This window comes from Ambystoma mexicanum, chromosome 3q, assembly GCF_040938575.1.
Source record: "Ambystoma mexicanum isolate Mex_15411 chromosome 3q, UKY_AmexF1_1, whole genome shotgun sequence".
Lineage (NCBI taxonomy): Eukaryota > Metazoa > Chordata > Amphibia > Caudata > Ambystomatidae > Ambystoma > Ambystoma mexicanum.
The window spans coordinates 326,833,287-326,846,780 of record NC_090926.1 but is presented as its reverse complement, the minus strand read 5'-3'; the positions used below and the strand labels follow the sequence as shown (position 1 = coordinate 326,846,780).

The 13,494-nt window shown below is 44.1% G+C and overlaps 1 protein-coding gene across 1 annotated transcript in view; it reads left to right on the top strand.

Annotated features, from left to right (window-relative positions):
* The window catches only part of LOC138582540 (uncharacterized), a 182,933-nt gene extending 170,110 nt beyond the window's left edge, over positions 1 to 12,823 (top strand). The window contains exons 2-4 of the mRNA XM_069653911.1: positions 4,126 to 4,431; positions 4,618 to 4,776; positions 5,049 to 12,823. Of these exons, the coding sequence (XP_069510012.1) occupies positions 4,350 to 4,431; positions 4,618 to 4,776; positions 5,049 to 6,268 (1,461 nt within the window). The 5' untranslated portion in view covers positions 4,126 to 4,349 and the 3' untranslated portion in view covers positions 6,269 to 12,823. The remainder of the gene's footprint in view (positions 1 to 4,125; positions 4,432 to 4,617; positions 4,777 to 5,048) is intronic.
* Positions 12,824 to 13,494: the final 671 nt, after the last annotated feature.

Genomic DNA, 13,494 nt, shown 5'->3' with positions numbered 1-13,494 from the left:
TATACAGCAGTGTTTTGGCTGTAGGTCCAAGCCAATCCTGAGGACCGGTTTGAACCTCTGATTAAACAACATCGGTGCAAACGGGCAGGTGCGGTAAGGTATACATAAGACTGAAGCTATGGGCGTTGACCAGGGGTGGCGGTGTTAAAGCGGGTCTTGAGTATAGTGTGGCAGGGTGTCTACACTTATAATAAGACAGGTAAAAATTAGAAAAAGAAAAAGAAAAAAAGCAACAACAAAAAAAAGAAAAAATGCGAAAATATATTTGTAATTATATAAAAAATGGGAAATTATGAAATATTAATTTTAATAATCATTTTTTTTTATTATTATTAAAAAGTAATATTTTATAATTTTCCCGCCGGTTATGCTGGGGAGAAAATTTTTAGAAATCATATTTTTATGATTATTAAAATTAATATTTCATAATTTTTCAATCGTTTATGCTGGGGAGAAAACATTTTAAAAAAATAATTTATGAATAATAATATTCATAATAAATGTTGGGGTGATGGGGCTGAGTCCAACAGGCTTGTGAAGCAAGACCCTATGGTTCTGCAAGGGTCCATGTGTGGATCCTGGGCCATCGGTGGAGGTCTCTGTCCTTTTCAAGGCACTCAGGCTGCAAAATGACATGCACAAGGGTCTGCGCAAGCCATGTTCACCCCACACCCCTGCCAGCCGTCTATATATATAGAGAGAGCTCAAAAGCAGATGTTGGGCCCAGCCCTGTGGTGTTACAGCTGTAATTCAACAGGAACAGGCCCAGCGGACATGCTGTTGATCTCTGAAATTCCAGGGGAGGCCGGAAATGGCCTCGGTGTCCGCATGGCCTGTTCTTGCAGCCCTTAGCAGGATGGGTAGGGTGGAAGTGCTGTGGTCTGAGCCCCGAGGGGCAGCTCTGATGGATCACTTTGAATTTCTCGGGGATGTTGCCACACCCATGCAGCCCCAGGCGGTGGAGGAGCCCTTGTAATTTCCGGGAGGATGGTATCCGGCTGACCATGCATCCCCCAGCCCTCCCCTTCCCCCAAGACCCTTAGATCCTGTCTCAAAGTCCTAGGGCCTTATCTTGAGCGGCAGAAGCTGGTGACCATCTGGAGTTAATTTCACAGATATCTGCAAAGCCTGCCATTTTTGAGATACCATTATAAAGAGGGGTGGCTTAACTGTTGTCAGCCCTTGTGCGACGCCTGTTAAGAATTAACCAGCTGCAGACCCAGTGTGTGTGTGTGTGTGAAGTCATCGTGCTCGTTACAGCTACCATGCAGGAGCAGGATCAGACAGACTATCAGTTAAGGAGTCTATAAACTCTGACATGCTGCAGCCTCCATTAGTTTTATGTAAAATGGTAACTTTTCCTAATTTATCTACAGGACCTCTTCCCAGACCTTTCACTAGGGGCTGTGCTAGATTTTAGTCCTGCCCCAGGTACTAACTTTTATATTTAATTATTGACATGCCACTGTGTTTAAAAATATATACATGTGCATAGGTACAAAATATGTTTGTTTGTTAGACTCTGGGGTAAATGCTGGGGGCCGCTATGTTTAAAACAATGGTCAGCGTGTGGTGCTTTAAAGACATATGTGCAGTTGCACCGTATTAGCTTTTTAAAAAACAATTGCCAGTCTGGCCTGTCTTTTGAAAATAATAATAATAATAATAATGATAATAATAATGTGGCCCTTTGTATTGTGCATGCATAGCCATGGGACCCCGTGGCGGGGTGTGCTGAGGTGTCCCGGTTTTGCGGGTTTCTTTATCTCTATCTGGGGCTCTGGTCCCCTTGTCAAGATTATGCGCCCATTGGAAACTGCAGTATTCCCTGTTTTATCTTGTTGTTGTAGTAGGGGGGCATTGCCAGGCATGCACAATAGCGCACATCTGAAATGTTTATTTTGTTTTACAATTTAAGAGCATTTTAGGCGGTGATGAATGAATTATAATATGTGCTTCTTTGAGCAGTACCACTTAAACCCCCCTGTCTCCTCCAAATGCTCCTTAGGTGTAGCGCCTAGACACCCACTTTCAAGAGCTATGCCTGCTTTTCATAAAAAGCAGGCATAGCTCTTGAAAGCGGGTGTCTAGGTGCTACACCAAATGCACCTTAAATGTAGCACCTTGACATCCCCCTTTCAGGAGCTAGGCGTCCTTATGAGGTCCTCGGGCCCAGCTCTTTTAAAGCGCGATGCCTGCTCCCCCGCGCTTTCAAGAGCTAGGCCTCCTTATAGGGTCCTCGGGGCCCAGCTCCTTTAAAGCACGGTGGAGCAGGCCTTGTGGATGCAGCCCGCACCTTTGCAGGCTATTTACATTAAGATGAGCGCGGTTTGCAATGATCATCCGCCCCGTGTAGCTGCATTAGCAGCTACACGGGGCGGATGACCATTGCAAACCGCAGACATCTCAATGCTGATACACGTTTTCCTTTTTAACAGAAAAACGTGCATCTGTATCAAGAGGCTCGTGGTTTGCCTCTGATGTTGTGCTGCTGGGGGCTGGTGCACAAAGGCCTCGCAACCAGATGTCAGAGCCCCAGGCAAGCATGTTTCAATAGATAAGATGATTCTTATCTATTGAAACACTCTTGCCTGGGGCTCTGGCATCATGCAACGCAGCTGTTGTTCCTTGTGATGGCCCTGAATGTGTGAACAGGGCCCAACCATCCCTGTTCACCCCTCCAGGGCTCATTTAAAAATCGGCCCCCTCCCTGATCCAAGGGTCAGGGGTTGGGGCTTGTGTGCCACATGTGCTCCACTGGCCGGGGAGCTGCGGAAATTCGCAGCTCCCTGGCAATTTAAAAAAAAAAAAAAAAGTAATTCTCGCAAATAAGGGGCTCTGCAGCCGCAAACAGCAGAGCCCCAACTTTACAACAAAAAAAAAAAATATATAAAGTGGGGGGCTCATAAACAAACGGCATGGGATGGGATGGGACGCTTCCAGAAATGAGCATCTTTAGTTGAATTATGCCCATTTCAATAAACTGGCTTTGCATAGCCACCCAAATTGCACAGGACGAATGGCATTTGCCTTTCATAAAATCAAAACACTCACAAAACTCACACTGATAGTGTTTCTGAAAACGTTAAAATGTGGGCATGCTTTAAAATCCAAGGCCGAATACAAATGTTTTCCCTGGATATTGCAGTACCAAAATGGGACATTTAACTTTTAGTTGTTTATTTTTCATCATGCTCTATAGTGCACTGGTGATGTGTCTGGAGGCAAGCCGTCTGATGTTTGGTCCACGAGGTCGACTTTAACTCATAAATTCAAAGTGGCCAGTCAATGTTTCTCATTTACCCTGACTTGAGCCCTGGTTTACAGTCTCTATAAAACACACGTGAGGAATACTGCATTCATTTTTAAAAGACATGCATGCTCTTTTAAGACAAAAATAAATAAATAAATAAATAAATAAAGGTTTACAGAAGCTTTAAAGCACCCGCTGGTTACAGGCATTCATTGAAGTATACACCCTGTTCTTTATAAATCAAAGGGATGATGGCACACCTGGTTTAGGCATTTTATTTGAAAACAGTAGCATATTTACTGCTCCAATTCAGCCATTAACTTTCAGAAGGCTGTTTTGAAATAACTCATTGCATTTGCACTATGTTTCATGTTACTGTTTGATAAAGCTAGCACAAGGAAACACCACAATGGGGTACTTTGGGTTTTTAAATAATATTTATTCAACAACTCTGGTCAAAGCGGATAGCCCCAACCCAGAACCATGGGTGTCTGGGGTACGCCTGGGGCATAAGATTGTCTCAGGCACCAACGAAAAAAGTATTCCACATTTGCAAAATGGCCATTCATTTCTTTTGTGACACGGTTTGACCCACACACCCGGGGTAAGGTTTTTTTTTTTTTTGATAAAATGTGTGGTATATTGTACATTTTAAAGAATGTTATGCATCAAGGCTGGTCAGAACTATTAGCCTCCCCTCCCAGATCTTCATTGAGTTGATCCCCAAGGGTCCACAGTTAATAAGGGCCCCAAGCAGGGGGTGTTGTGCTTCTTGTGCGTGCGGGTGTCTGTTACCCCAAGGTTTGGGCATTTGCAGTATGGGAGGCCCGAGGCTTATTTATTTATCTATTTATTTTATTTATTGCTTCCAGCAGATGGTTATGATGCAAGGGATGCCTCCTTGGAAGACGCATGTATAAATTCCGAAGCACTTATCGACCTCTTGGCAGAATACGGAATTCCTAGTATCGATACCGCCGGTGTGTACTTTTAATACAGATGCTACTAGTAACTGTTATTAATATACATAATTTAGTTTTATGGTATTAACATAAGATGATTATAGTTATTTAATATTGGGTAATTACAATAACATATGCTGTTTCCTTATTTTCTAGCGGTGATCCATGCGGGCGCCGCTTCTGCAGATGTGCGAGAGGCATCGGTTCTTGTAGCAGGTAATTATTACTTTCACTTTAGATATGTTCATTAAAGGTCGAACCCTGTTTTTATAGGAGTCCTGATGCTTTCAACAAATTGAGTCTTTAGTGTAAAACATGATTATGTATTTGAAGTATAGGTCTGCCATGTGACTCTTTGATGTAGAACCTGGTGGTAAATGTTTTCTTTGGTTTTTATTGCAGATACACCTCTTGTAGGACCAATGCCTGCACGGTCCCCGTCAGTTCCCCAGTCCGCTGGACCATCAACCTCTGATGCCACCCCCAGGGCCCACGCCAGATACCCAGCACCTGCGGCTAACACGTCATTAAAAAGGAAGCACCCTACCAAGAGTCCAGAATGTAAGTATGCATCACGGAGAACCCCTCCTTTCTTTTTTTTTGTTTTTGTTTTCCTTAACAGGGATTGTTAATATTTCAGCGTGTCTTTGTAAACCCCCATAACGGCCCGCTCATGTTCTTCTAGAGTGCTGCGCCGGCCTAATTTTCTACCAAACAGTTTCTTTTAATATTTTAAAGGGGTTCGTAAACCTTGAGTTTTACCTGAACAATGTACCGTAAAGTATTACTTGGTCTTTAATATAAAACTGAAACTGTTTTTTCTTTTATTTTAGGGGCGTGCGCTGCGGTTGAGAAAGAAGTTATAGCGCAGCCGCCCTCTTTGACCCCGACAGCTCGAACCCCGCCAGTTGCAGGTCAGACGCCTACACCGCTGTTGTATAAAGCCGCTGTTTGTAATGATGTGTTAGATGGGGCAGTAAAGCTCCTTTTAAATAAAAAGCGGGACTTATCACTTAAAAGGGGGCGGGTGTCTCAAGGGTCTGCAAACAAGTTCATTTTAAATAAAAAGAGGGGCTTATCGCTTAAAAGGGGGCGGGTGTCTCAAGGGTCTGCAAACAAGTTCATTTTAACTAAAAAGAGGGGCTTATCGCTTAAAAGGGGGCGGGTGTCTCAAGGGGTTGCAAACGTTGTAGTACCCCTTAACCCCCAATGTATTATTGTTCCCAACAACCATATACCACTGCCTATTGAATCACTCATACCTGTAGCACATGTGAATGCTGTATCTCCCCAGGAGACACAGACAGGGGGTGCGCTTACACCGGGCCCGGGTCCCCCGGTAGTGGGCTCCGAAAACCTTTTAGACAGAGGGTTGGTTAACCCACATCTGTGGACCCCCAGCTGTGGTTTGAGCCCACCCCCTCATTTGTACTCCCCAACGATCCCCAACCGCATGGTCTATGATAGTCACCCACAGGGGTCCCGCGTTTGGGGTGAGATCACGTCGCCTCCTGTGTACTCTCCAACAATCCCCACCCGCATAGGCGCTGGTCATCAGCTCCTGTGGCCCCCCGGCTGTGTAGATATAACACCCCCCCAGGCATACACACTTACGGTCCCCAACACTGCGGTCGCTATTAGTACTTCTGAAGCTATAGAAGGTGGGGGTGTTCAACCTAACACCAGGGTCGGCCTAGAGACGGCTCCTATTATAATAATTTCCGATTCCCCCATAAAAATAGGGTCTCAAAACTGTGAATATGCTGCTGTCATCCGTGAAACAGGCTATCCCCCGAAACCCCTTGATCTGTCCTACAGGGGGCCCAACGGCATAAACCAGCAACGACGTACACCCGTCATTTATTGTACAGATTCTAATATACAGCCCTTAAACCCTCAAACGCCTGTGAATCTCAATACAGCCAACAGTTTTGTAAATATCTGTGCTTCTAAAAAGGGTCACGTTGTAAAAGAGTTATTTCGGACCCCCGGTTTAAAAAAACTGCGAAAGGAAAAACACTTATCAGGCCCACATAACAGCTCTAGATTATGACGCCAGGCCTGGTGCTTGAGACACCTGTTTGGTAAAAAAGATCTAGTCGACATGCGTAAGCACGTGTCTAAGGCCAAACACGCCCTTTTTGCTAGGGATTCTAAAAACCGGGTGAACACCGTAGCTAATAAAATGATGAAAAAGAACACACCACCAACTCTTAAAAACAAGCTTGAAAAGAAATCGGCGCTACAAAAGTATATACAGCCCCGGCCTGGTTTTGCAGAATCCCCAGAGCCTTTAAGATTAGGGGTGGACCCCGGGCTGGGTACAGCAGCGCCCGAGACACTGCGGCCAGTGTTGGAAAACACAAACCCTGTTAAAAATCGAGGTCTCTCTTTAAAAGATTTACCAACACGCCATTTAAAATGGCTTCAAACCCTCAGGCAGCGGAAAATGTTTCTCAAACACCTGAGAAAAGCTAAAATGATAATCATGCAGCGAGCCCTTAAAGATTTAGAGGCTCAACCCCAAAACACACCCCCTCAGGATGAAGCTGACACGGTTTTCTTGCAGAGTATGGGCACATACCAGCGAGATCTACCAAAGTTTCGAAGCATTGAACACTATGAGGTGTTCCGCTTTATAAATCTGGATAGGTGAAGATCAACCGGTCAAGGTCTTTTAGTGATCACAGAAACTACTGAAAGGCTCATCTCTCAGATTCTTGAAACGGTTGGGCCTAACGATTTTGTCCAGATATGCCTAGACAGCACTGTTTTAAACAGGCCTCTTTTCACCAGGCGATCGTTTCGGCAGACCTTTGATGTTTTGCCGTTTCTAGAAAACATTGGAAAACTGCTACAAAGTAAGGCGGAACTGGTCGTAACCGAACCCTTGAGACTTGTGTCGGTGGTTGTCAGGGCTAGAGAGGGTGGTGTGTACAGACCCCTGAAGAAAACCCTTTACAGTATGGTGGTTTCCAAGAAGAAACGATGGCTCTTGGATTTTAATTACGGGAACCTGAACATATGTATGGCTGCAAGCATTATAGGCCTGCTAGAGCCTAGAACCGTTACGGATGGATACATTCAGGCAAGAGCTATGGAGTTTCACAGCGTATTGGGTATACGGCCTGATGTTATGGTTGGTTTTAATGATCTGCGTTTATTTGAGGATCACTTTGGTGTGCCTATCAAAATCCTGTATAATGAGGACAGGGTTTGGATATAATTCCCGGCAGGTGACAATGTGACGAGCAGCACTATTATGGAATCTTAAACCTTCAGAGTTTCCTAGGGGCTCGCAATTTATGCCCGCATTGTTGTCACATATACAGCAATAAAACCGCTCACAGATGCCACTTACACTGCAACATGTGTCAGAGAGACGGTTGCGTGGTGACCAGTGAATCAGGTTTTAAATGTCCCCGGTGTAAAACATTTGCCCGATCCAAAGACTGTCTTCAACAACACGTTGAAAAGGCGGCTCAAGGTACAGTCGTATGTCATCTTAAAACAGACTGCAGTTCCTGTGGCTGTTTTATAAAGGCCAATCATGAATGTAAGGGACGGATATGTCCCCGCTGTGATGTAGAAGTGGTCTCCGTGGATGAGCACCAGTGTTATATGACACACCCAAAAGAAATAGTAAAAACCGAGAATTACATAATCTTTGATATGGAGTGCATGCAGGAGACCGGCATACACATACCCAACTATATCTATGCCAAGCATCTCACTCGTAACGACAGCTGGTCATTCGCGGGAATTGACTGCGTCAGCCGCTTCATTACAACATTTCTGACAAAAAAATTCCACGGGTATAGCTTTCTGGCACACAACAGTCAGGGCTACGATGGTTTCTTCATAATACAACAACTGATTAAAGAGAGAGTCGACGTCAAGCTGATAACTCAGGGTGCAAAGTTGAAACTCCTCGCGGTGCCAGACCTTAAAATCCGCTTTATCGACAGTTTGAATTTTCTACCCATGAAATTAAGCAAACTGCCTAAGGCTTTTGGTTTCCCTGGGTCCAAAGGGTATTTCCCCCATTTCTTTAATACGGTACAGAATCAGAATTATGTGGGAGCCATCCCCCCTATGGAGTGTTATGGGTCGGAATACATGATGCCTGATGACAAGGAGGCGTTTCTTAAATGGTATACGGAGGCCCGAACACAGGTTTTTGATTTTAAGAGAGAACTAAAAACCTACTGTCGTGAAGACGTCAATATTTTGAGAACAGCCTGCAACAGTTTTCGAGACGGCATCATAGACATGACCCGACAGGTCCACACTATGGATGATCCTGAAAATCCAGAGATGAAGATACATTTTGTTACATATGTAGATCCCTTTACATTCATCACCCTGGCTAGCATGTGTATGCATATATACAAGCAGCTGTTTCTAAAGTCTGAAACAATAGCCCTCATACCCCCAGACATGTATCATGGCCACCAGAAACGATTTTCCACACCATCGATCCAGTGGCTAATGTATATGTCTGAACACATCAAGACACCTATACAGCATGCCCTGCGGGGAGGAGAGAAAAAGATTGGCCTCTATTTTCTAGACGACTATGCGTCTTTAAACGGTGTGGAGATGGCCTATGAATTTAATGGGTGTTTTTATCACGGGTGTCCACAATGTTATAAGAAAGATGACTATAACACCCTGACGGCGTGTACGTATGATCATCTTTACAGGAGAACTCTTTTAAAAAAGAATTTTCTTGAGACAAGGGGTCTGCGCGTTATTACGCTTTGGGAGCATGAGTGGACCGAAATGTTGAAAAAAGATTCTTATTTAAAGATTTTTCTCAAGCATAAGAATTTACCATAACCCCTAGAACCGCGCAATGCTCTTTTTGGAGGTAGGGCTAATGCCATTAAGCTCTACCACGAAACAGCCCCTGGTGAGAAGATACACTACTTAGACTTCACCAGCCTCTACCCCTTTATCAATCATTCAAAACCCGATCCTTTAGGACACCCACGGATCATCTATGAAAATTATGGGGATATTAAGCAGTATTTTGGACTGATCAAATGCCAGGTGTACCCCCCCAAAAAGCTTTATTTTCCAGTCCTCCCTCAGAGGATTTCTGGTAAGCTCATGTTCCCATTGTGCATGGCTTGTGCAGAGTCAAAACAGACTGAAAAATGCACACATAGCGATGAAGAACGCTCGATCACGGGTACCTGGTGTACCGTCGAGTTAGAAGTAGCCTTGCAGAAAGGGTACCGTCTGGGGAAGATTCATGAAATATGGCACTTTGAGAACATTACGGTAGAACTCTTTTGTGAGTACATTCGTATGTTCCTGCGGAGCAAACAAGAATCTTCAGGATACCCCGAGGGTTGCGATGACCCCTGCACCCCGCCAGAAGTACATAGATGACTATTACACACATCAGGGTATCCGTTTAAGACCAGAATTCATCGAGAATAACCCTTCCAGACGGCAGGTAGCCAAGCTGTGCTTAAATTCCTTATGGGGTAAATTTGCTCAGAGAACAAATTTACCAAACACATCTATTATAACCGACCCTGACAAGTTGACAGCCTATCTTTTTGACGCAGGTTATGACATTTCAAGTCTGCAGTTTATAGATGAGGAAACGGCATGCCTCTGTTGGAAATATGCTGATGAGTACCCTACGTGTTCCAACAATATAAACATATTCATCGCCTGTTTCACAACTGCTCATGCCCGTCTGGAACCTTATACAGTCATGGATGCTCTTCAGGAGAGGTGCCTGTACCACGACACCGATTTGGTCATTTTTGTTAGCGCCCCCGGCCAGGAGAATCCCCCACTGGGTGATTATCTGGGTAATTTAACAAGTGAATTAGCAGCTGGTGAGCACATTACAGAGTTTGTTTCTGCAGGGCCCAAAACATATTCTTATCGCACATCCTCTGGGGCTGTCTGTATGAAAGTGAAAGGCATCACTTTGAACGTCAGCAACAGCTTGAAGATCAATTTTGACAGTTTGAAAGAGCTGGTGCGTGAGTACACTTTAGAAAACACCATCAAATCTATTGTGGTGCAGCAGCCATCCATAGTGCGGGAGAAAAAACGCTGGGAGATCAGCACCCAGACGTTGCAGAAGACTTTGAGGGTGGTGTTTGATAAAAGGGTGCTCACAAACGACTACAAAACATTACCCTATGGTTACTGAAAAGGAAGCATCGCGCATGATGGACACGCGCCTTCAACACCCTTTTTCATGCGTGCTAGCGGGTCCTTCCAGCTGCGGTAAAAGTTATTTTATTAAACAGCTCCTAGAAAATGCCTGCACCACCATGTCGGCCCCACCTGATAATGTGATCTGGTTTTATTCATGCTGGCAGAACTTGTATAACGAACTAGCCTCTAAAATACCGCATCTGAAGTTTGTGGAGGGTTTACCAGAGACTCTGAATGATGATCGGTTGCTACCACCAAACCTTATTAACATGATTATCGTAAACGATCTCATGATGGAGGGCGGTCAGAGCGCCCAGTTGGAAAAGGCTTTTACCCAATACTCACACCATAGGAGCCTTAGTATCTGCTACATTGTACAGAATTTATTCTACAAGGGCAAGGGCAACCGCTCGATAACTCTAAACGCCAGTTATATCATTCTGTTTAAGAACCCCAGAGATAAACAACAACTCTCGGTTTTAGCACGCCAGATGTATCCGGGTAACAGCCGATTTTTCATGGAGGCCTTTGAAGACGCGACCCGTAAACCTTATGGCTACTTATTGGTGGATTTAAAGACAAACACCTTAGAGGACTACCGATTGCGCACGGGTATTTTCCATCCGGATTTACCGGTCGTCTACATACAGAAGCCCTCTAGAAAAACCCGGTGAGGTGCAAAGCAGACCTCATTAGTACCAGCGACCGACCATCATGACGGCACGTATACGTCGGAACTATGCTCTCCTTAAAATGCTAGTAACGGCACCGCCCCAGCAACGCAGGGCCATTCTGTGCTTGGCTTCTGATGATCTAGTATCGGCTATAGCCGAGATTGCCTTCAATACCTTCAGGGGGAACGTACCACTATCCGGCCGTCAACTATGTGTCTTAAAAAAGAAGAAGCTAATACTCAAGAAACTGGGTAACAAGCGGGCATCCATAAAAGTTAAAAGAAAACTTTTAAAACAATCCAGAGATTTCATAGGAGCGCTCCTAGGCCTTGCATTGCCTCTGATCACCCGGCTTTTAGGGAGTGGTTAATGGAGCACAGTCAGAAGATGTATCTGGTTGACAAGCGTCACCTGGATGGGCTGAGCACCCATAACCGGGAAGAGCCTGATATTCGAAAATCAGCAACCCTCCGGATCGATTCTGAAATGCAAGATGTCCTACGCAGGCATGATTTATCAGACTACGACAAAGCTACCCTCTATTCATCTATTCTCCAGAAATACTTAACACATTTTAGACAAGCCGACAGTGAGAAGAACAAACTAACATTGTACATGCCCCCAGAAGAGTCCACGAGTCTCAGCAACACAAATCCCGGACACCCCGTTTCTGATCCCCTGGTCTCTGAAATCCTGAATACCATTAACCTCCGTTATCGTAAGAATGCGGAATTATTGTTGAACAAGATGACCGGTGAGCAGGGGCTGGTGCCCTGGAACGCAAAGGGGGAGTTTGTATATAAAGGTACGCCTGTCAAAGGTTCAAATGTCCATGATTTAGTTCGCAGCATTACCAACCCACAGGCCTTTGGAAGACACAAAAAGCCTAGAGGCTGGGATCTGTTCATGCAATCTGCTGCGGACTTAAACATTCCTGCCACTTTAGTGGGAAACATGGGGCATTGCGAGCTGCTTGAGACATTGAAAGACACTGGTGTTAAAACCACGTCCGAGGATGTTGAGTCCCTAGATATTTCCGTAAAGAGAAGAAGAAAGAAAAATAAACCCAAACGCGAGGCCTGGTTTAGTGTGTAACTGTGTTTTCTCTTAATTTTAAGAACAGTTTTTAACCTTTGTCATATGTATATGTATATGGTTTATGTATCTGTTTTTTATAAGTATATGCACACCTGTTGATTAAACAAATGCGCTGTTTGTAATAAAATATGTGTTTATGTAAATGTCTTCATATCTATACCCACTGCAGCCTGTATAAACAAAGGTTCTGTTTGTAATAAAAGAACATTATTATTTATACCAATCACACGTTTTGCGTCTAATTATTTCAAGCATGACTAGTACAACATTTTGTTTGTTTAAAAAAAAAAAAAAAATACTAAACATGACACTAGTAAGAAGGAGACGGTTGTTTAAAAGTACAAGATGTTTTTATTTAGCCCTGTACACATATCTACTGATTATTATCACATTTACATTTCTGGCAAAAACTATATACATTTACAGATGGCCGGCGATATTTACGTTTGTTCACAAAATCCGTCACCATCCGATCATTTTGCCTGAGATCAAGAGAGTAGGTTTGCATAACAGCCCGCAGTGCCTGTTTTTCAGACATTTTAGATACAAAGTAGCAAGCATGCTGCCCACATGTCACGGCTTCAGAATGCTGCACCTGGGCTCTATTATAATGTACTATGTGTGCTATATGTTTAACATAGTCCAATAGATCGCCGTCATATATAGGGTGGCTTGGGAAACACCCCAGACTATCAAAAACAGTTATTGCAACAGTGTCTATAAACATAGCTATCCAATGTGTTCCTTCTTGTTGCTGGGGATCGGTGTTCACAACAAAGCTGATGGGCAGTTCCCCCGGTATACCCCGTGGAATGTTATCACACGAATACACGTCTCGAAATGTTTTCACAGCATGTTCGTAGGAAACGCATGATCTGGTAGGTATCCATTACATATCGTACAGCACCTGTCGCTGGTTGTTGAGTTCTATGACAGAGTGAAATAGGGCCATAATAATGAGATTCACAGTACTTGGTAAATTTGCAGCAAACCGGACCTCAAGTCGTAAATTACCATTCCTAATCAGATTATAATGTCCTGATGATGCATTATCGGGTCTCAAATCAAAAGCCAGCAAGGTGTAGCCACCATCATAGTCGTCACGTGGTATCACAAATCCTTTATCACGTATGTGCTTGCCGCTGATGGAGACTACTCCCAGATACTCCCTAATTGTATTTTTCTGTTGAAAACTAGGGCTGTAGGCTTTGGCGGGGATGACGACCCATCCTTAAAAAGGGCGGCGTAGTTAATGTTGTAATGTTTAAAATTAAAAGGATTGCTTGCGTAATCCCCTGAAAAAGCGGTGTTATCC